Raw genomic sequence first — 24721 nt, 5'->3', positions numbered from 1 at the left:
AAATGGTTCTATGCAGCACACAAACAAGGCAGGAGAGAGGGGGCAGCCCTGCCTGACTCCAGATCTGACCTGGAAGCTATCTGATTCCCACCCATTGATTGAGACTGCACTGACAATGTTGGTGTAGAGCAGTCTGATCCAATTGCAGATTCCCTCCCCAAAGCCCATTTTGGAGAGAACATCTCTCATATACCTGTGTGATATCCTGTCAAAGGCTTTCTCCATGTCCAGCCATCGCTTCCGGAGGTTTTATTCTTTTCAAAGGACACAAAGGCCTTGGTCAGCTCGTCCAGAGATAGCGGCTGGTCCAGCCTCTACTGTGTTCTGTACTTCCTGATGGACTTGTAGTCAAAGGTGTTTTTCTTCATAAACTTCTCCACGAATGACAGGTGATACGGAACGGTCCAACTACTCGGAGCGTTCCGCGGCAGCGAGGCCAGGCCCATCCTTCGCAACACCGGGGACAGGTAGAACCTCAGTACGTAGTGACACTTGGTGTTTGCGTACCGGGGATCCACGCACAGCTTGATGCAGCCACACACAAAGGTGGCCATCAGGGTGAGGGTGGCATTGGGTGTATTTTTTCCCCCGTTGCCCAGATCCTTGTACAGCGAGTCCCTTCGGACCCGTGATAGAGGACAGGAACGACTGGGAGGCTGCGCTGTTGGTCGGCTTCGCGTCATACAGACTGGCATAGAAGGATTTACTGATCATCATGACGTCAGCCTGAGATGACGTTATCGAGCCATCTTCTTCCTTCAGGCAACCAGATTACAGAGATTACTCGTCAAAGTACAGGGTTATGACTGCAACATACTCTACAATCCAGGCAATTATGTACTCACGTTTGACACATTGCTATTTATCTAACCCAGTAAATGCTACAGATGTTTCCTGCGATCTGCAAGTAGATCTCATTGACACTGAGATTGTAGACCTCGATCTCTGGAGTTTTAGACTGTATAAATGCCAGAAACTGCAACAGGAAATGTCCAATAATCCCTTTTCCAAATCACTATGAAAGACCCTGATTGGCAAGTTGCTAATGTCTTTCTATGACATTTCCTACATACTAATGATTTTAGCCTTACAAATATTAGTTCTTATGAGTTCTTAATTTTAAACCATCCCAAACTAAACCAGTATGGTGGCTCAGTGGGGTTAGCACTGCTGCCTCACAGCACCAGGGTGCCAGGTTTGATTCCAGTCTCGGGTGACTGTCTGTGTGGAGTTTGCACATTCTCCCCATGTCTGCGTGGGTTTCCTCCCACAGTCCAAAGGTGAGCAGGTCAGGTGAATTGGCCATGCTAAATTGTCCATAATGTTAGATGCATTCGTCAGAGAGAATGGGTCTCGATGGGGTTACTCTTCCGAGGGTCAGTGTGGACTTGTTGGGCCGAAGGGCCTGTTTCCACGTTGTAGGGAATCTAATCTAATTTGTGTGTCACAATGCCATGCATCAGTATGACATTCAGTGCATTTGTTCTTCACACCAGAATTATTGCAGACAAGCACAAACACTTCACAGTCATCAACTGCAGATATATCTAGGGGTACAAGATTGTAAAACAAAAGATAAAGATCACACATGACTGACAAATGCGTAAAGAATTATCCAATTTAAATACTGGACAACAGATATAATGTTTTGGTTGCTACTGACCTTACAATTGATTATCCTGTCAACTATATCAGAATATTTATGTCTGGAAAGTAGGCAAAATTCATAAAACAATAGAAATAGGCTTGGATTACTTCTGCCCTGCCATAAATGGGACAATGTAAACATTTCTTCCACATCCATGTTTGCACTTTAACCCTTATCAGATTTGCAGAGTACAGTGAAATGAAGCAAAGTAATACAAAGAAATACCATTAACATTCAAACAATGAATTGTGATTTGACTTGTGAAAAAAAACCATGTTACAACTCCAGCAGGTTTCACTGTATATGAACACAAAACTAAGGAGTCATGAATGGTGTTGAACATCGAGCAGTCATCAGTTATCTCTACTTCTGACCTTATGATGGAGGAAAGCTCATTGATGAAACAGCTGAAGATGGCTGTGCCTGGGACACTACCGTGGGGAACTCATTCAGTGATGTTCTAGAACAGAGATGATTGGCCTCCTACAAATACAACCATATTCCTTTGTGCTAGGTATCATTCCAACCAGCGGAGTGATTTATCCCTGACACCATTGACTCCAGTTTTTCTAGAGCTCCTTAATGCTACATTCTTAAAATGCTGACTTGATGCCAAGGGCCATCATTCTTGCCTTATCTCTTGAGTTCAGCTGTTTTGTCTATGTTTAAACCTAAGATGTAATAAGGTCAGGAGTCAAGTGGCCGTGGCAGAACCCAAGTTGATCATCAGTGAGCAGATTATTGCGAAGCAATGTCACTTCTTAGCATTGCCAATGACATCTTTCATCATTTTATACAAGATTGAGAGTTGGTTGGTATGGGTTAGGTTTGTCCTTTTTTTGTGGACGGGGCAATTTTTCACATATTAAGGGTATGGTGCTGGAAAAGCATAGCAGGTCAGGCAGCATCCAAGGAGCAGGAGAATTGGCATTTCAGGCATGAGCCCTTTCCAACACCACACACTCAACTCTGATTTCCAGCAGTCCTCACTTCCTCCCAATTTTTCACCTCCCAATGGTCCTGTCAATGCCAGTGTTGTAGCTGTACAGGAACAGCTTGGCTAGGAGCGTGCCCAGAACTGGAAACCGGTTTCAAATTGAACCTAAACCAGTGTATTATGCAAGTTTAATATAACTCACGAGCATTTGTAGCATTGGTTCAGGGATAGTATACTGACATGGTTAAAGAACTGATTAGCAGACAGGGAACAAACGGCCATTTTCCAAATCGCAGCCAGTAACTGGTGGGATCCCACAGAGATCAGTACTTAGACCTCATCTATTCACAATATATATTAATGATTTAGATGAAGGAACTAAATGTAATAGCTCCAAGTTTGCAGATGACACAAAACTAGGTGAGAGGGTGAACTGAGGAGGAAGCAAAAATGTTTCAGTGTGATTCTGACAAGTTGAGCTAGTGGGCAAAGGCAAGGCAGTTAAAGTATAATTTGATAGATGTGAGGTTATCCACTTTGGGAGCAAAAGGAGGAAGGCAAACTATTATCTGAATGGTAGCAGACTGGGAAAGGTGGAGGTACTACAAAGCCTTGTACATCTGTTGCTAAAAGTAAGCATGAAGATGCCACAGGTGATGAAGACGATAAATAGTCTGTTGGTTTTCATAAGAGGATTCGAGTACAGGAGCAGGGATGTCTTGCTGCAATTGCACAGGCCCTCAGTGACACCACACATGCAGTATTGTGTGTAGTTTTGGTCTCCTCATCTCAGGAAGGATATCTTCTTATTGACTATACATACACAATTAACCTTAAAATATTGAAACTCTCATCAAACATTTCTTTAATACGAAGAAACAACTGTTTATTACTGAAGTGTCTTCAGTTCAAATTTGAACAATATAAGTTTTAGTCATTTCTGTAACTCTACTGATGTTCCATTGCATTCTCAGTTCGACATGAACTGTTTCGTCAAATAAGTTGACAACAGGCAATACTCCAATACAAGAATTGTGACCTTATCTAAGGCATGACTGAGTTACAAGCGACTATTTACAAAAGAAAATTCTCCATTTCCTTGAATTTTTCTGTGAACCACCTGCCCAGATCCAGTGGTTCCACCGAACATCACTAAAGTCAGGCTGCAGCAGGGGAAATGTCACTCCTGGGATATTCCTCAGCAGTCTCAGCTGTCAGCAGCACAGGAAATACCTTGCAGATATCAGGCAGTAAAGGCAAGAAAAAAAAATTAACAGTCACTTCCCAAACAAAATAACACCAAATGTATCTCCCCACTAACGTTAAATCCTAATATTAAAACACATATGAACATACAGAACAAAGCATTGGGTGAAAAAGACGGCTTGACACATCAAGCCCTTGCTTTTCCACACTATAGAAACCAGACTCGCTTACGATACCATATATCACAAAAACATACCCCACAGAGGAGGCCATTCAGTCTCTAATGTCTATGCGAGCCAAATCCTACTTTCCAGCTCTCAACCCATTGTGGGTTATGGAAATTAAAATACATAACCAAGTCTGGAGGATTTGAGCTATTGGGAGAGGCTGAACAGGCTGGGGCTGTTTTCCCTGGAGCATCGGAGGCTGAGGGGTGACCTTATAGAGATTTACAAAATTATAAGGGGCATGGATAGGATAAATAGACAAAGTCCTTTCCCTGGGGTCGGGGAGTCCAGAACTAGAGGGCATAGGTTTAGGGTGAGAGGGGAAAGATATAAAAGAGACCTACAGGGCAACATTTTCACACAGAAGGTGGTACATGTATGGAATGAGCTGCCAGAGGATGTGGTGGAGGCTGGTACAATTGCAATATTTAAGAGGCATTTGGATGGGTGTATGAATAGGAAGGGTTTGGAGGGATAAGAGCCGGGTGCTGGCAGGTGGGACTAGATTGTGTTGGGATATCTGGTCGGCATGGACAGATTGGACCAAAGGGTCTGTTTCCATGCTGCACATCTCTATGACTCTATGTGAAAGAGATCAAATTGATGGTCTGTGGGTTTGGAAGCTCAGCTCAGGGTGAAATAGATCACCAAACAGAGGACATGGGGCAAGTTATGACATGGGCAGGACAATTCTGGATCACCTCAAGGGGTAGAACGTAAGAAGCTAGCCAGGAGATCATTGGAAGAGTCGAGTCTAGTGATAATAAACTCATAAAGCAGGCTTTTAGCAGCAGGTATTTCAGTAGTCAAGAGAGGTGGTGATAAAGCTGGGTTTTGTCAGTGCCCATATTGAAACTCACAGTTTAAGGGAGATGTAAATGAGGGACAGCACATAGCTGGGAAATTAGAGGGGACCAAGCTCTCCTCCTCCCTCTACAAGGAAAGCTCTCCTCCTCTCTCTACAAGGAAAGCTCTCCTCTTCCCTCTACAAGGAAACAACACATTTTTAAGCTCTGATCTCCAGCATCTGCAGTCCTCACTTTTTCCTAGTTGATTTTAACCTACTGCAAATTCTCTTGCAATGTTGCCTTCCTTGAAGAAGCTCTCCTCCTCCCTCTACAAGGAAGAAGGGCTTATGCCCGAAACGTCGATTCTCCTTCTCCTTTGATGCTGCCTGACCTGCTGTGCTTTTCCAGCAACATACTTTTAAGCAGGGACCAAGTGCAGACAGGACAGTGTATCCAGGCAAGAGAAGCAATTGCAAGCGATTCTCTGGCTTCAATGAGATAGATACGAAAGGAACCATGTGAGTATAGTCCCAGTTGGATGACAGCAGAGAGGCAGTAGAGGAGAATGGTGAGGTAAGCTGTTTTAAATATGCTGCAGATGGGTCAAGAATGATGAGAAGGGATAAAATATCATTATCATATTAGCATAGGATTTCATTTGTGACTGTGATAAGTGCTGATTTGTTATTGTGGCAGAGGTGGAGGGATGTAAACATGGAGTATCTGTTCAACTGCAACATATTATATTTTATATAAGATTGGATATCAGACAGACATCTAACTTCTAATTAGTGCCACCATATCTGATCTCATATGTCCTATCTGCCCAACTCTTTCATATGCCTTTCCACATATATTGCTACTGCTCATTAACCTTTAGCAAGCAAAAGTAATCTTATAAAGGCTAACATGAGAGGACATAGCTTTAAATTGAGGGGTGATAGATTTAGGACAGATATCTGGAGTAATTTCTTTACTCGGAGAGTGGTTGGGGCGTAGAACGGCCTGTCTGCAACAATGGTAGATTTGCTGACATTCAAGGCATTTAAATGGGTATTGGACATACATATAGATAATAATGGAATGGTGTAGGTTAGATGGGCATTTGATTAATTTCACAGGTCGGCACAACATCAAGGGCTGAAGAGCCTGTACTGCATTATAACATCCTATGTTCTACTCTGCCGGTCTCGCAGCATTTAGGCAGAGAGAAACAAAGTTAATGTTTCACGTTGATGACTTTTCATTTCCCTACTCTAAAGTAATTCAACTCACTTGGAAAGACAAATCAGTGGGCGAGGAGTGGCAGATAACAGTTTAATTTAGATAAATGTGAGACATTGTATTTTGGTAAGGCAAATCAGGGCAGGAGTTATACAGTTAATGGTAGGCCTGGTGAATGTTGTCAAACAGAGAAACCTAGAAATGCAGGTATATAATAGTTTCTTGAAAGTTGCATCATAGGTAGACAAGATGGTGAAGTGTTTATCACACTTTCCTTCATTGCTCAGGCCATTGAGTGCACCAGTTGGGACACCATATTGTGGTTGTACAGGACATTGGTGAGGCCACTTTTGAAGTACTATGTATTGTTCTGGTCACTCTGCTGTTGGGAGAATAACATTAAATTGGAAAGGATGCAGTAAAGACTTACAAGGACGTTACTGGGAATGGAGAGTTTGAGTATAAGAAGAGAATGGATAGGCTGGGATTATTTTTCCCCGGAGAGTAGAGGTTGAGGGCCGACCTTATAAAAGTTTATAAAATCATGATGGGCATAGACAAAGTGAATAGCAAAGGTCTTTTCCCTCAGATAGGGGAGTTCAGAACTAGAGGGGATATTTTTAAGGTGAGAGGAGAAAGATTTAAAAGGGACCTGAGGGGCAACGTTTTCACACAGAGGGTGGTTCATATTTCAAATGAACTGCCAGAGGAGGTGGCAGACGTAGATACGGTTACAAGACCTAAAAGGTGGTGGCAAAGTGAAAGTGGAAAGGATGATTCCTCTTGTCAGCCAATTCCGAATTAAGAGGCTGTGATTTAAAATTAGGAGTCATCCTTTCAGGACAGAGATGAGCGGAACAGGATAGAGATGATGGGGAACAGGACAGAGATGAAGGGGAACAGTACAGAGATGAGGTACAGGACAGAAATGAGGGGAATAGGACAGAGATGAGGGGAATAGGACAGAGATGAGGGAAATAAGACAGACAAAGGGAGTAGGACAGAGATGAAAGTTGTACACATTTAGCACTTTCTGTCTCGGAGTGAGGAGGAGAGGTTGTTAAATATTTTTAAATTAGAGGTCGAAGATTTCTCATTAGGCAAGTAAACCCAGGGCTGTGGAGTATGTGGGAATATGGCATTCGGAACACAAACTGATCAGACATGATCTTATTGAATAGTAGAGTAGGTCTCGGGACTAAGTGAAGAACTGCTCCAATTTTGTATGTTGATATGTCACTAGAGTAGGGCAATAAATGCCCATTTAATGAACGAGATGAATCACCAGGAGGGGTAACTGGGGATGGTTAATAAATTCAGGCGTTGCCCTCGACCCTCAGATCTCAGGAAAGAAATAAAAATTGTCCCTTAATCTTACGGGATGGATGTGCAGGACATTGTACTCAAAGGCAAGCCTGCTTGTGAGATGTGAACATGTCGGGGTGGATTCCTTTTCTTTCGGGCACTCGTATTTCGCAGCCTTCCCTTTAAGAGGCATCGCGATGACTGATGTAACTTAACACGGGCTTCTGTGTAAGCTGAGGCTAAACAAACACAGATGGATTGCTGAATGCGTTCGTGAAAAAAAAAATGTTGGCAGGGCAGAGGAAGGGGACTTGAGATGACATTCTCGCATCACTAGAGGCATTGCTACAGAGCTGTTGCTATAGCACTCACACACACACACACAGACGGGAGTAAGGGGCTGAAACCCTGCCGGCAGATCATTCAATTAAAACAAAAACACCTCAGATGTCTTAGTGATAATGAGGACCTCGGAGAGTCTGAATGAAGCAGAGTGGAAGAGACTGTGCACGATAAAGCGGCTGAAACGGAAGCACAGGGATGTTAGCAGGCACGGAGAGATACTGGAGAAAGTTTACGGAGGTGAGGAAGGAAGGCTAGGGGATGCTTTAATCGCCCGGCTGAGCGACACCAGCGACACTTTCCAAGCAGCGGCGGGTCCAGGCTGCGGCGCCGAGTTGCTGGGGCTGAGCCGGGGCGTTGTGAGCCCAGCCTGTGCGCCCGCTCCTACCGCCCCCGGAGAACCGGGGGGCGATGAGGGGCTCAGCCCTGAGTCTGCCGCTCCCGCACGGAGGAAGTTCCCTCGCCCTCCCACGTCCCAAGCGGGCGCCGCCGAGCCGCGGGCATTCCCCGGGCAGCCGAGCCTGCAGCCCCGCGTCCTGCTGTGCCAGCGGCCCGCCGACGGCTGCTACACCGGCCTCCCGCCCGCAGCTTACAGCCCGTCGCCTCGGAAGCGGCTGGGAGAGCCGCCCGGCGCCTCCACTGAGATCAAAGCCATCCAACAGACCCGGAGGCTGCTGGCGAACGCCAGGGAGAGGACCAGAGTGCACACCATCAGCGCTGCCTTCGAAGCTCTGAGGAAACAGGTAAGTTGAGAGTGTTGGGGATGTCATACACCAGCGATGGAACAACTCTCTGCCTTTTATCAATCATTAATGAGCTAGCCCCTGCTAGGGAGCTTGAAGGAAACGCAGATTGTCAACGGCTATCGTAGTATTTCCGCCGATAAGCCTAACTATAAATAAAAGGTGTTAATAGTTCATCTCAGTGTAAATATTGATGACAATGTGTGGTGTTTATATTCAGCCTCCCACTACCTTCTGGAGTTAAAAGTAATAACCGGAGTCAAATATTTTCAGGAACAGTCTTCAGTGCAAACTGACAATAAAGGGATTGTTTTACTGTCATCCGTTCAGAATCGGACAGAAAGGAAGCTTTAATTCCACAAACGCTTCAGACACTCACAAAAAGTTACTCCTCAGCAAGTCTGGCAGCATCTGTGGAGAGAGAGAGAGAAATTAGAGTTAACATCTCGAGCCAACTCAGTTGAAGAGTCAAATTGGACTGTCTTGCTCTCTCCCCTCCCCTCCCCCAGATGCTGCCTGACCTGCTGAGTTTCTCCAGCATTTTCTGCGTTTTATTTCCAGTATCCACAGCATTTTGCTTTTATTCTCATAAGAAGCTACTCAATCCAAAACAAGGTGTCAAAGGTTGCCTGGGGGTAGGTGGGAATGTGGAATTAAAAACCGCAATCGGATTGGCCATGATTTTAATGAATGGTGGGGCAGATTCGAGGGGCGGAATGGTCTATTTTTGTCGCTAGTAGGCTTTGGATCCCACTGTAGATTTCAAAATTGCTAGAATACAGCATTTGTTGTTTGATAATCTCTTATTGCTTGTTATAACTCAGCAACTCAGAATCGGGTGAGATGGTCCAATCTCAATCCAACAGTTTGTAGGTCACTGTTAAGAAAGACTGCTTCCAGGAAACTAGGAATGGATTGAAGTGATTAAGTGGCAACTATTTTTTGGGGGGGGGGGGGAATGAACACTTTAATATGTTATGCTCCAATTGGCCTCCGAGTTACGTAATGTAGCAGAAGAAAGGCCGCGTTTGTGGAAGTGTTTACAAATATTGCTCTGTGGACGGGAGGTTCACCCAATCGATGACTGAGAGATTGCACAAACCGAGTTCAGCCCGAAGTGCGATCTTGCTGATTGCGGGAATTGGACGAGAGCCCAGCCACGTGTTCTGTGTTGTTGTTTCACTGAAACCATTAAACGACGGAACTTGGTCGTACCTTAACACAGTTCATCAATATCCAACCGCTAGGTCAACACAACGTGGTATAAATCCACCTCAGCAATGTGCAGATCCAGTTATTTCGCTTCATAGAGTCTACCCAGTGTTGGGAGAAATTAATGCCTCAATAGCTACAAGTTTTGTTTGCAATATATAGAGGCCAACCGTTTCAGGTAGCATTTAACCGTGCTTATGAATTACTACACCTGATTATTTCCCTCCACGTTAGGTTGTGTGGGTGTGTTGAGTACATGCCGTGCCAGACTGACTCATGCTGCATTTCTTCATTCCCCCGCCCCCCCATGACTCCGGGCGCCTCTCTGCAGGTTCCTTGCTATTCATATGGACAGAAGCTGTCGAAGTTGGCGATCCTGAGGATAGCGTGTAATTACATCCTGTCCTTGGCCAGGCTGGCTGACCTCGATTACAGCTCCGATCACAGCAACATGAGCTTTTCTGAGTGTGTGGAGCAATGCACCAAGACCTTGCAAGCAGAGGGCAGATCAAAAAAGAGGAAGGTGAGCTTCCAGTACATTTCCAAATAATAAAAAAAAGCCCGCCTTCCTCTTCTCTTCCCCCCCCCCCCCCCCCCCCATCGATCACACACATCCGAGGCGCCGGAATGAGCTGAGGTTTTTTTGTTACAGGCTCCTTCCCTTGACAGCCTTTCCTGACCGCACTAACTCCTCCCCTCGCCTCCTGAGTATGCTGTGGTCTCACTGCTGATCTCTACTTTTCGACGGGAACTGCATTGGCCTTTTGCAGAGACTCTCGAGAAGTGAAACATTTCAGAACAGTGCGGTCATGTGTTAGGATTTGCAATGGTGTAGAAGGGGGTGGGGGAGTGGAGAGGGCGAGGGGGTTGAGACAAGGTTACCGACCCTCCGGGTACTATACATGTTTGCTTATGAAATCGATCAAACTCACAATGTGCAAAACGTCAAATGCAGATTTATCTCTCCATTTTAAAAAAAACTTAAAATTAAAATGCAACATTGGTAATGTCATTCTTTGGTTTAAGGATGATCCTTTAGCAGTAAATCTTCATGAAAAAAAAGTCTTGTGAAACAATTAAAAGTGATACAGATTTTCATTCCCACTTTATGACAATGGGAGATTTTTAAACTCCATCTGAACTTCCCATCGGCATTCTTGTACTTTCCAACCGCGATAGTGTCTAATAAATCACACGCTGATCTTGCCACCGTGTAGTTTGTGGAGTGAATGAATGGAGAAGATGTTTTTTTTCGGGAGTGTTTGGTGTTTGCGCAGCTTCCAGACTCCAGATGTTCAGCTGCTGGTGTGGGAAGCGGAGCTGGCGCCACTCAGGGCAGAGGGCAGAACAAAGGCACGCGATTTGGGGAAGAAACAGTCAGTCACACGAAGCTTTTGGCACATTCCCCAGCACTCGGCTGGACATCTGTTCCAGAAAACTTTTTTTAATAGCTGCTTTCTGAGCAGCTCCTGAGGATACACTGACTGCAGCTGTTTCATGTGAAGAGAGAGAGAGAGAGAGAGACGGAAACTCATATGAATGCTATGAATAATATTTTTACAATTTTAAATACAGGAAAGTCGCTATTGGTTTCGTATTTTTTTGTTGAAATTTAAACTGCTTCGTGTTAATTGTTCGATTTACTAAAATGTCACCACCCCACCCCCCCCCACCACACACACACACAAGAAATTGGCCAAATTTGAATGTTTAATGTAAGATTAGCTTGCTCATTTTGATTTCAAACAGTGCTGTTTTATTCAGAGTTTTGATTGAATTGTTATTTGCTTTTTTAAACAGAAAAATCAAACAAAGGCAATACATTATGCTACAACAGTTTGAAGACACACAGCGTCTCCACATTATTAACATTGTGGTTGCCCTCTTAGCTCAAATACTTTTTAACTGTTTGTCACAGTGAAAGAGCTCTGCACCTCAGTGTGCACACTAACTTTACCTCAGAGTATCTGGCCTGATCACATGGCCAAGAGTGTCCACGTGCTCACTGCAACATGGAGCACCTTTGAAGTAGTCAAACATGCCAAGCCATTCCATACAGTCATTACCAAACACAAAGCCATATGAGGAGATGAGTGTCCATGTCTAAACCTCACAGCTCGCAGTGTTCTGACTGCAATTTCTGGCATACGCACATGCATAGCTAAGCCAAGAGATCGAAGCCACCCTCATGGTTATGATACTTCTTCACAGGGTGTTCTGTAACAAAGCTCACTTGGCAGTGAAATTATTTTAATGGCACAAAATTGGGGTACTTAGCTTCTTGTTTCTCACTGAATCCCATCAACCAAGCTATTCAAAAGAATGTGAATATGTAGTAACAGGGAAATTAATGATAAACAGTCATGAAGTGTGGCACTGAAAAGTTAATTTTATAAGTTTATAACCTAATTTCTTAATTAAATAGGGTTGGAGACTCAAAAAAAGCTTTTTCCTGTGTGCCTGTTTTAGTTTTAATCTTAAACCTGTCATCATAGTTTATAAACTCTGCTCTCGACTCTTCAGAGTGTATTTCCCCAACTCCATGGAGACACATTTGGAAAGTGGGGTGTCTGGGAAAGTAGGTGATGGTCACATTGCAAGAGCTCCCTAATATATTCCCACCACCACAGTATATTTCCAGGGTTGAGTAATCAATTAAGCTGTAGATGTCCATATTGCAGAGGAGGAGATGCTGGACGTCTTAAGATGCATAAAGGTAGATAAACATCCAGGACCTAATCAGGTGTACCCTAGAACTCTGTGGGAAGCTAGTGAAGTGATTTCTGGACCCCTTGATGAGATATTTGTATCATCAATGGTCACATATGAGGTGCCGGAAGACTGGAGGTTGGCTAACATGGTGCCATTGTTTAAGAAAGGTGGTAGGGACAAGCCAGGGAACTATAGACCAGTGAGCCTGACAAGGATGGTGGACAGGTTGTTGGAGGGAATCCTGAGGGACAGGATTTACACATATTTGGAAAGGCAAAGACTGATTAGGGATAGTCAACATGGCTTTATGTATGGGAAACATGTCTCACAAACTTGATTGAGTTTTTTGAAGTAGTTACAAAGAGGATTGATAAGGGCAGAGCAGTGGGCGTGATCTATGTGGACTTCAGTAAGGCATGCGATAGGGTTCCTCATGGTAAACTGGAGAGAAGGTTAGATCACATGGAATATAGGGAGAACTAGCCATTTGGATACAGAATTGGCTCAAAGGTAGGAGACAGAGGGTGGTGGTGAAGGGTTGCATTTTAGACTGGAGGCCTGTGGCCAGCGGTGTGACACAAGGATCAGTGCTGAGTTAATTGCTTTTCATCATTTCTATAAATGACTTAGATGTGAACATAGCAGGTATGGTTAGTAAGTTTGCAGATGACACTAAAATTGAAGGTGTATTGGACAGTGAAGAAGGTTACCTCAAAGAAGAACAGGATCTTGATCAGATGGATCAATGTGTCAGGGATTGGTAGATGGAGTTTGATTTAGATAAATGTGAGGTGCTGCATTTTGGAAAGACAAATCAGGGCAGGCCTTATACACTTAATGGTAAGGTTGAACAAAGACCTTGAAGTGCAGGTTCATAGCTCCTTGAAAGTGGAGTCACAGGTAGATAGGATAGTGAGGAAGGCGTTTGGTATACTTTCCTTTATTGGTCAGAGTACTGAGTACAGGAGTTGGGAGATCATGTTGTGGCTATACAGGATATTGGTTAGGCTACTTTTGGAATACTGCATGCAAATCTGGTCTCCCTCCTATAGGAAGAATGTTGTGAAACTTGAAAGCGTTCAGAAAAGATTTACAAGGATATTTCCAGGGTTGGACAGATTGTGTCAAGGGGAGAAGTTGAATAGGCTAGGACTATTTTCCCTGGGGCATCAGAGGCTGAGGGGTGACCTTATAGTGGTTTATAAAATCATGAGGAGCATGGATAGAATAAGTAGACAAGGTCTTTTCCCTGGGGTCGGGGAGTCCAGAACTAGAGGGCATAGGTTTAGGGTGAGAGGGGAAAAGATATAAAAAGGGACCCAAGGGGCAGCTTTTTCATGCAGAGGGTGGTACATGTATGGAATGAGTTGCCAGAGGAAATGGTGGAGGCTGGTACAATTGCAACATTTAAGAGGCATTTGAATGGATATACGAATAGGAAGGGTTTGGAGGGATGTGGACCGGGTGCTGGCAGGTGGGACTAGATTGGGTTGGGATATCTGGTTGGCGTGGACAGAGAGTCTGTTTCCGTGCTGTATATCTCTATGTATCTATGACCTGTCACGAATGGGTAGACAGACAAGGTATTTTCCTTGGCGTAGAGGAGTCCAGAACTAAAGTGCATAGGTTTAGGGTGACAGGTGAAAGATTTTAAAAAACCGAAGGGGCAACTTCTTCACGCAGAGGGTGGTGCATATATGGAATGAGCTGCCAGATTGAATGGTGGAGGCTGGTACAATTAAAACATTTAAAAGGCATCTGGCTGGGCATATGAATAGGAAGGATTTAGAGGGATCTAGACCAAATGCTGGCAAAGGAGACTAGATTAGGTTGGGATATCTGGTCAGCATGGACGAGCTGGACTGAAGGGTCTGTTTCCGTGCTGTACATCTCTATGACTCTATGTTTAAGACTCCAAAGATTTTGTATGGTGTCAGTATATGTCAGCTGGGATACTGTGAACAGTTATAGCCCCCTTATCTAAATAAAGATATACTAGCATTGGAGGCAGTCCAGACAAGGTTCAATAGGCTTGTACAAAGGGACTGCCTTATGAGGAGAGTTTGAGTGAGTTGGGCCTGTACTCATTGGTGTTTTGAAGAATGAGAGGTGACCTTATTAAAACAAATAAGTTCTTAGGGGACTTGACAGGGTGGATGCAGAAGTTGTGTTTCCCCTTGTGGGAGAGTCTAGGACCAAAGGGAATTATCTCAAAATAAGGGGGTCTCACATTTAAGATAGACATGAGGGGAACCCCTTCCCTCAGATGGCACTGAATTGTGGAATTCTTTACCATCGAGGGCTGTCAGGGCTGGATGATTGAGTATATCTAAGGCTGAAGTAGACAGATTTTTACTTTGTAAGGGAACAAGGATGATAGAGAAAAGGCAGGAAAGTGAAGTCGAGGATTATCACATCAGCTATGATCCTAATTGAATAGTAGAGAAGATTAGATGGGCTGAATGGCCTAGTTCTGCTCCTATTTCTTATGGTCCCTCTGTTCTTGCACATCCTTAAATGTAACATAGTGTAACATAGCCCTTGATGAAGGGCTGTGGCCTGAAATGTCGATTTTCCTGCTCCTCAGATGCTGCCTGACCTGCTGTGCTTTTCCAAGAACACACTCTTGACTCTGATCTCCAGCATCTGCAGACCTCACTGTCTCCTTAAATGTAACATACCCTATTTTACTTAGATTGTCAATGTCCTGCTCACATTTCTCCACCTATCTGCCCACTCCATCAACTTGTATATGTACTTTATGAATCTACACTGTTCTCACTGATTACAATGCTTCCACATTTCTGTCAATCACACACCTTGAAATTGTCCTCTGCACACCAAGATCTAGATCATCAGGCAAACCAAGGGTCCCATACCAACTCCTGGGAAACTCCACCACAAACCTTACACCAGTCTATAAAGCATCCATGTCTCGCTATTTCCTATTAAACAGCCAGTTCTGCACTAATCTTGCTAGTGACAATCTCCTGCTTTTCCCCCATCTTTCTGCACACCACTTCTATCTAAATAATCATCAACTGAACCCACTTCCACCACACTTCCAGGCAGTGATTTTCATATCCTCACTAGTAATATCAACACAGTCCTGCTGTGACCATACATAGGGTTGCTCTGTCATTAGAAATGAGTGGTGGTAGTTTAACCTGCGGGTCCTGACACCTTAGGCAATCAGAGAGGTTGAGAAGGAAAGTCTTTCATGGCAACTTCAGCTGGTATGGGAATTAAACCCACATTAATGTTTCACTTGCATTGCTAACTAGCCGTACAGCCAACTGAGCTATACCCTAATTATTTGCTGTAAGAAGAATTTTTTTTCTCCATAAGCACGGTCTTTCTTTTTTTTTAGTTTCTATCTCCTTTATTATCTAAGCCTCTCTGGATTTGTTTATCCTACTCTCCCTTTTGAGAGAATGTTCCTTGAATGTACCTCTTTGAAGGTTGCCCAATGTTTTGTACAGCTTTTCCTGCCATCCTTTTGTTCTTGTCCACCAGCATAACTCTAGTCTTTCTCCACTGAAGTCAGCCCTCCCTCAGATAATTATTCTGACACTGGATTGGCTCTTTTCTGTACTAAAGGATCTACTGGCTTTGGTTCATTTAAGTATGCCAGCCTGCCTTCCCTGTTGGGGTTGCCTGCGCTGCATAGCTGGCTGCCTTCTGCTTGGACCAGTGCCATCCTGTGCTTGTTACCCCTTCCCCCTTTAATAAGACGGGGAGTACAGAGGTGCACAAATGTTACACCAGCTGACATGTTTCCAACACATGCAGGTTCAGGTCATGCCATTTGGTGTCAATTATGGGTTCTCAAAGATAAAATCCAACCCTTTGTCTCAGGGAGGAAACCCCAGTCTGAGCAGCTGAGGAACCTGTCTGCTGGTGCCGTGCTGACCAATGCCAGAAATCTCCTGCACATAGCCTCACAGCATGTGAATGGTGGACTCATTCTTTGGGTTATACTGAAATGTTATGGGAGAATGTGAGAACTGGGTACTGAAGTGGAAGATCAACCAAGGTCCGTATTGAATGGCAGAGCAAGACTGAAGAGGCCAAACTTTAATCATTGCAAAAGCTGGTGACCAAAAACTGGATCAAAGATGCAAATTTTAAGGAGCATTATAGAGGTCAAGTGGCTTACAGAGTGACTCTGAGATCTCAGAGCCTCAGCAACTGAAAGAATGGCTGTCATGTTTAGATTAAATATGTCGGGGACATATGTGATGCCAGGTTTCGAATAGTAAAGAGAATTATCTGCTTGGTTTTATAAAATGTGTAAGTTATTAAACTAATTTAATATAAGAGCAGGAGGTTCAGAGGAGATGTGAGGAAAATCTTTTTCACCCAGAACATGGTGAGAATCTGGAACTCATTGCCTGTAACAGTGGTAGAGACAGAAACCCTCATAACATTTGCAATGCCCAGGCATATGAAGCCTGGGAAGTGTTGGAAAGTGAGATTAGAATAGTTAGTGGTTGTTTTTGCCAGGCACAGATGTGATGGGCCAGAGAACCATTTATTGTGCTACTGACTTTCTATGACTATGATCCTCTGATCCCTTTGGATCCGCCTTGAGCCCGATACTTCAGTCATACTCAATGCAGTGTCAAATCTGTCAGAGTATGGCAGCAGAGTAGGACTCCTGAGCCAGAGCCTGTCCACTCTGTTGGTTTCTTTACTTTTTTTTTCGTGTTTTTTGACTTTTGTTTACTTTTTTATTCTCTACTCAACTCCGTTCCTCAAGTGATATTGGTGGTGTAGAGATGAGCCAGCACTGACTCTAGGAACTCTTGGCCTTGCAATTAGTCCAGTGTGGACTCCCTGCTTTAGAATTTCAGACTGTAATGCCAATTGTTTACCTTTACTTCTTCATTTTTCTAATTTATATCTAATATTTTGTATCTAGGTATCTTTATACCTAGCTTTATATGGACTGTAATGCTGACCTTTTAACTTTATTTCTTCATTGTTCCAATTTATACCTAAGAGTTTTTACCTTGTACTCAAGATGGTAGTGAAAATGGTGACTTTGTACACTTGTTGTTTTACTCCCGTTTCCCTGTACTTGAGTACATGTAACAATAATACCTAATTCTATTCTATTAAATGGAAACAGCATGTTATGGTTCATTTTGTAACCGTTTTGGAGCAGCAGTATACATCTGTCAAAGTATAGCCAAATATCTTTAGAGCAGAAAATCTTAGTGCACAGACAGAGGTCATTTGGCCCATCATTATGCATATTGGTCTTTGAAAAAAATTTCCAGTTTCTCTTGGTTCATTGACCTAAACAGTATAATGTCTGTTTTTAAACATCCAACATTTCCATTTTGAAAGATATACTGTAATTAGAAAAAGTATGTCCTTCAACCAATTCGAACAACTTGTTTTTTTCCCCTTGAACTAATGTCACTTCCCATCCTTCTCTGAGAAGGAAAGCCTCTTGCTGGTTAATGCAATATATTTATTTTTACAGAAAATGAGCACGTAGGCGTCTTTCTAACTCAGAACTTCTGTTAAATTGTCAGAATAATGTGGGCAGTCCAAGCGCAGCAAAAATTGACAATGAAATCCAATTTTGGGTTCGGCTCATTCATTGACAAAACTATGGCAGGAGCTAGCCTGATATGGGATCTTTCCAATAACAGTGTCGCAGTGCCCAAAAGCTGCAGTGTGGGTGTTTGATATGTAGTTTACACATTACTACCATTGCATTAGTTATTCCCTCTGTCATGTTTTTAAAAATAGATATGATCTATGATGGAGAAGCACTTTCTCATATTCCTTGCACCTTCTATTCTCTCCTGTTTAGGTGAGAGTAAATTTAATTGTTAGACCTCCCGGATTTCAGCAACATTGCAAATAGCTTTTTAAAATCCATAGCTCCACACACACTGAACTGATTATTCAGGGTGCAATATGAATAACAAATGTGAAGCCGACAGTCTGTTGAGGAGATAGAGAATGATAATTGAGAGTTCTGAGTGACTGAGGCATACTGTGGAGAGGTTGGGATAACTTTCCAACCCGACTCTAAACATCCCTCTGGAGAAAAATTGCCTGAAAGGATCAAGAGTGTCTCTTTAAGAATCCACTAGATCTTCCCTTCAATCAGAAGGAAAATCCATCAGTTACTGTTACCAATTTGCAAAGCTTCCCACAAGACTTTCCTCTCTGGACTCTGCCCAGGCAACGATTATTGCCCTGGCACTAAATGTTTTTTAAAAATCTGTTCCTTTGGCTCACACACATAAAATTGATGGGTGATGCATTGCCATGCAATCTATTTTGCCCAACTGCATACTATCACAAGATTTTCCACTTTCATGAACACTGTGCCGTGTTAATGCTTTTAAGGCTAATGCATTTTAACTCACCAGCTAAATAGGAAAGAAAGAGGCTGTATTTATGTAGCTTCTGATCATCACGATGTTGTGCCGAACATTTGTCCTAGCTTTTGCACCTATCCATGTACCTATCCAATTGCCGCTTAAAACGTTGGCCCTTAAGTCTCTTTTATAACCTTCCTCTCTCACCTTAAACCTACATCCTATAATTCTGGACTCCCCCACCCCAGGGAAAAGACCTTACCTATTTACCCTATCCATGCCCCTCATGATTTTATAAACCTGTATAAGGTCCCCTTCAGCCTCCGACGCTCCGGTAAGACAGACCCAGCCTATTCAGCCTCTCACTATAGATCAAATCCTCCAACCCCGGCAACATCCGTGTAAATCTTTTCTGAACCCTTTCAAGTTTTGCAACATCCTTCCGAAAGGAAGGAGACCAGAATTGCACACAATATTCCAAATGTGGCCTAACCAATGTCCTGTACAGCCACAGCATGACCTCAATACTCTGACCAATAAAGTGGCTTCATCTTAATGCCTCATCTGAAGGAGAGAATACATATGTTCAGTATTCCTCCCCTTGTCTAATTTGGTTTAAAATGCTGAAAGTTTTTACGTCTGCTGTCTTCTTCCTTCATGCACTACCCTTCGTGTGAAAATGTTGGCCCTTAATTCTACAGAATTTGTTCACTGTAGATTTCCTTTTTTCCCCAAATTAATCATGAGTTTTATAGTTACATAATAAATAGTTGAAACAGAGTATGTTATAGAGTACTGGATGATAAATGCCTGCGTTAAGGAAGAATTACATGTTTAGTCTAGAACAAATTACCTAAGCACTCAGTAAGCAAAGAATACAATTGCTGAGTGATTAACAGTGGAACTGGTCTAATTATTGATGATTTGGAAATGTGATTTACATCAATTCAGCATTTAGAAGAGAATATTTCACCAGGAATGCATTGAAAATATTTTTCCTTACGTTCCAATCACGGTCTGTGTGTCAAGGTGACTGATTTTAGTCAAGGCAACTGTTGGGGTGTACTATTTGACCCATGAGAGGAACATATCAGTTAGAATTTGTAGTCTTGTTATTAAACAATCTTTCCTAGAAATGTGTGTTTATATGGATGTCAGATGAGGACAAGATTAGACTTGGCTGTGACACCGTCCATGGTTGTCAATGTAGTCTGTTCAAAAGTGAAGAATGACCACTTAGGCAATGGGATTAGCAGAGTTCAAACTCGCAGGAGGGGTAGAGGGAGAGATAAGTAAAAGAAGGTGAACTACTTTCCAGCCTAAGTTTAGCACTAGAACTTGATTATATTCTGTTGTGTGTTGACAAAGTATCTCCTTCTTGATTTGGAGGAGCCGGTGTTGGACTGGGGTGGACAAAGTTAAAAATCACACAACACCAAGTTATAGTCCAATAGGTTTATTTGGAAGCACTAGCTTTTGAAGTGGTGATCCTTCATCAGCTACTATAACCTGGTGTTGGATTATATCCTGGTGATGTATGATTTTTAACTTTGTCCTTGATTGCCTCACAGAAGTTTTGGCCCTCACACAAAACAATATTGCATTGTTTACAACAGTCTGGAATCAATCCAGAGATAGCTGTGATAATTTTTCTTTTGTAAAAAGAAGCTGTTTCTTTTTGATACCCCGCAAAGGTAAGTTTTGGTTGTATGGCAAGCAAACTCATTGCTGAGTCAAAGTGCCACAATTTCATGTCAGACACAAGACTTAAGCACATAACTTAATGATGAGGGGACACTGTTCTTCAGAAATGCTCATGTGAAATCCTGTCTGTTTATTCCTTCAGACGGACATTCACAATGCATTGGGCATTACTGTAGAAAGCAAAGCATTGTCTGGCACCCTGGCCAATACCATCAAAACCAGTTAGCTGATTATTTGTCTTGGGCACTCTGGCTTACACTGAAAAAATAAGTAATTGACCTGAACTCTTTCTTATTCTCTCTCCACAGAAGCTGCTCAGCCTGCTGTCTATTCCTGTTTGTATTCCAGAGTTTCACCAATAATATCAATTTATTCTTTAACTCTAAAATGAACATGTTGTGAAACTTGAAAGCGTTCAGAAAAGATTTACAAGGATGTTGCCAGGGTTGGAGTTTTTGAGCTATAGGGAGAGGTTGAATAGGCTGGGGCTGTTTTCCTTGGAGGCATCACGATGGGTATATGAATAGGAAGTGTTTGGAGGAATATGGGCCAGGTGCTGGCAGGTGGGACTGATTGGGTTGGGATATCTGGTCGGCGTGGACGAGTTGGACCGAAGGGTCCATTCCGTGCTGTACATCTCTATGACTCTAATTCTATGTAAAGTGCTTTGCGTAATGTCAAATAATTGGGATTAAGTGTGATGTACTTCCAAACCTTCCTTACGTTTGTTTATTGCTGGTCATTGTCTTTCTCTCCGTCCACTTCACCTACACACCTTCCTCCTGCTTCTAATGCATTAGTATTTGTGGAAATATGAACCAACAAACCTGCTAACTTCCCAGCATGGGGATCCTTCACACCCAATGTTGTTTTCATCAGTTGTCTTGCTTCATGCTCGAATTATTAAGGGATAAAGGGGTATAGACAACCTGCTGTCAGGTCTCTCTCAATGTCCATCTTAGTTTGAATGTGAAAGCAGATTTGGAGCAAGGTTAACACAGTTATTACCCGAGACAGCATTTTGCTTTCCCTGTGCCTAATCACAAAGATCAGAAGATACAGGGCGCAAGGTTAGAACCCCAACTGTAGCTGCACCTTATGGAGCTCTATTTATGGGCATCCTTCAAGCTCTACTACTATTCCATTTCTTACAATTATTAACCCAAGCTGTTTTTTGGAGAACACCTGAAAATAAATAAGGGCTCTGTGAAGTGCCCTGAACAGCACTGGGTCATAGAGATGTAAAGCACACAAATAGACCTTTCGGTCCAACTCGTCCATTCCAACCAGATATCCTAACCTAATCTAGTCCCATTTGCCAGCACTTGGCCCATATCCCTCCAAACCCTTCCTATTCATATACTCATCCAGCTGCCTTTTAAATGTTGCAATTGTACCAGCCTCCCCCACTTCCTCTGGAAACTCATTCTATACACGTACCATCCTCTGTGTGAAAAGGTTGCCCCTCAGGTCCCTTTTATATCTTTCCCCTTTCAACCTAAACCTATGCCCTCTAGTTCTGGTCTCTCCACCCCTATCCATGCCCCTCATGATTTTATAAACCTCAATAAGGTCACCCCTCAGCCTCCGACACTCCAGGGAAAACAGCCTCAGCCTATTCAGCCTCTCCCTGTAGCTCAAAACCTCCAACCCTGGCAACATCCTTGTAAATCTTTTCTGAACCCTTTCAAGTTTCACAACATCTTTCCGATAGGAAGATGACCGGAATTGCATGCAATATTCCATGTTGAAGCCTTTCACTCACCAATGTTAAAATTGAATGTAGTCTATTAAAACCTGAATTCATTTCAGATGTCGGAGTTCATTACAGCAAATTAAATACTTCTGCATTTCTCACCTGACTGAAATGGAGTGAAACTATGCCTCTTTTATGGGCCTTACTTTCAGTGAGCCTGACTTTGCCTTTAAGTCTGCCCCTAATACAAAACACATTTGACTGCCAACAGCTGCTAGTAAACTCAGTACTCTATGGGTTAATTAATCTCATCCTATTCTGCATGGTCTACAACTAATTCCTATCATAAATTACACTCTGCCATTTCAGGAATGATCCAGGGAAGGAGCGACATATCACAGGAACATCACACAGTGAACTGGTGTCTAGCCAACACTGACAGGGAAAGCAGACGCATAAGACATTGAAGACCAGATTTAGGATTGCAGGAGACTTTCCACAGAACAGAGGCTAATGCAAAAGAAACGATGTTGCCGATTTGAGGGAAATCAAAATGAAGCCACTTTTATTGTGAATACGTATCGACCTTTAAGAACAGTCAAGTCTCTAGATGTGCAATCTGCTCAGCACTTTCTCTTTTTGCTTTGAAGAAGGAAGATGTTGTTTTGAGCCACCACTGACAGCACAGAGAACAAGATAAAGAGGAATCATGCAATTTTAATGTTGATAGTTAAAAATCAAGCCAACACGTGCAGGCCCACTGGGTACAATGTAATGCATTTTGTTTTTGTAGCTGGTTAACAAGAATTTATGATCGCTGTAGAGGAGTTTATAACAAATCATCTGCGTGCCAGGATTAATTGCATATTTTTGATACTATAAATCGGAATACTTTGCTGTAAAAAGAGTTGGCTTAATTTGATGAATTCAAGCTAAAAAAAACTAATGCTAGTTATTTCAAAAACTCCAGTATTTTCAGTCAGTTGGTTATAATGCCAATGACCCTATCTGTGATCTTGTGTATTTTCAGCTGTCTTCTGGTTGTGTATTAGCAAGTGTTCTCCTGCTGATAACAAATCACAGCAGGGTCTCCTTACAATCGAGTGGTCAGACAATCAGAAAGCCCACTGATATGACATGCACTTTATGATCTATGTAATCACACTGTTCTTTGTATTATTGTGGGGTCATATTAATCACCACCATTAATATACAAGTGTCTATAAAAGTATTTGAGATGGCTTTTAGAAGTCAGTTATTGTGTTGTGAGGAAGTCGGGATGCAAATAGTTTTGAATGTGTTTTGTTGAATTTCTTTTCAGAAGCATTAACTGTGCAGATTGGAGTGTTCCCTAGGTTCACCCATCTCAGACAAGGATGGACCAATGCACTTGGCCTCTGTGCTTGTTTGAGGAGCATTGACTAGTGTGTCCATTCCTAATGAATATCCACAGACTAATCCTTGTTGGAAAAACACGTGCATGAAGATCGCATGAGGGCAAGGATTAGATTTGGTTCTGATGCCAATGGTTAAATGGGATCGAGTGAAACCTTAGAAGAGTATAAAGGTAGTAGGAGTATACTTAAGAGGGAAATCAGGAGGGCAAAAAGGGGATATGAGATAGCTTTGGCAAATGGAGTTAAGGAGAATCCAAAGGGTTTTACAAGTACATTAAGGACAAAAGGGTAACTAGGGAGAGAATAGGGCCCCTCAAAAATCAGCAAGGTGGCCTTTGTATAGAGCTGAAGGAGGTGGGGGAGATACTAAACGAGTATTTTGCATCAGCTTTCACTATGTAGAATGTTGAGAAATAGATGGTGACATCTTGAAAAATGTCCATATAATAGAGGAAAGAGTGCTGGATGTCTTGAAACACATAGAAGTAGATAAATCCCCAGGACCTGATCAGGTGTACCCTAGAACTTTGTGGGAAGCTAGGGAAGTGATTGCTGGGCCTCTTGCTGAGATATTTGTATCATCGATAGTCACAGGACAAGTGCTGAAAGACTGGAGGTTGGCAAACGTGGTGCCACTGTTTAAGAAAGGTGGTAAGGACAAGCCAGGGAACTATAGACCAGTGAGCCTGACGTCGGTGGTGGGCAAGTTGTTGGAGAGAATCCTGAGGGACAGGATTAGATTAGATTAGATTCCCTACAGTGTGGAAACAGGCCCTTCGGCCCACCAAGTCCACACCAACCCTCTGAAGAGCAACCCATCCAGACCCATTCCCAGTTACCCCTGACAAATGCACCTAACCTGCACATCCCCGAATGCTACGGCAATTTAGCATGGCCAATTCACCTAAGCTGCATATCTTTTGACTGTGGGAGGAAATTGGAGCACTTGGAGGAAACCCACGCAGACACGGGGAGAATGTGCAAACTCCACACAGACAGTCGCCCGAGGCAGGAATCGAATCCGGGTCCCTGGCACTGTGAGGCAGCAGTGCTAACCACTGGATGTACATGTATTTGGAAAGGCAAGGACTGATTAGGGATAGTCAGCATGGCTTTGTGTATGAAAAATCCTGTCTCACAAACTTGATTGAGTTTTTTGAAGTAACAAAGAGTATTGGTGAGGGCCGAGTGGTAAACGTGATCTATATGGACTTCAGTAAGGCGTTCGGTAAG

General features: G+C 43.0%; 1 protein-coding gene and 1 long non-coding RNA gene across 3 annotated transcripts; one reads left to right on the top strand and one right to left on the bottom strand.

Annotated features, from left to right (window-relative positions):
• Positions 1-3051: 3051 nt before the first annotated feature.
• Positions 3052-9970, bottom strand: LOC122558299. The gene is made up of 3 exons (XR_006314100.1): positions 9844-9970; positions 8800-8831; positions 3052-3818 (listed from the first exon to the last, which is right to left on the bottom strand). It is a non-coding gene; the product is annotated as an uncharacterized LOC122558299 (long non-coding RNA).
• On the top strand, positions 7719-23333 carry atoh8 (atonal bHLH transcription factor 8). 2 transcript variants are annotated; one of them, XM_043706551.1, is made up of 3 exons: positions 7719-8420; positions 9964-10155; positions 22461-23333. In XM_043706551.1, exons 1-3 carry the CDS (start codon positions 7797-7799, stop codon positions 22464-22466), a joined length of 822 nt encoding a protein of 273 aa, XP_043562486.1. In that variant the 5' UTR covers positions 7719-7796; the 3' UTR covers positions 22467-23333. The 2 variants fall into 2 exon arrangements, with proteins under 2 accessions (XP_043562486.1, XP_043562571.1); XM_043706636.1 differs by lacking the exon at positions 9964-10155.
• The last annotated feature ends 1388 nt before the right edge of the window (positions 23334-24721 follow it).

This window comes from Chiloscyllium plagiosum, chromosome 1, assembly GCF_004010195.1.
Source record: "Chiloscyllium plagiosum isolate BGI_BamShark_2017 chromosome 1, ASM401019v2, whole genome shotgun sequence".
NCBI lineage: Eukaryota > Metazoa > Chordata > Chondrichthyes > Orectolobiformes > Hemiscylliidae > Chiloscyllium > Chiloscyllium plagiosum.
The sequence above is the reverse complement of the archived record's forward strand: the minus strand, read 5'-3'. Positions and strand labels throughout refer to the sequence as shown.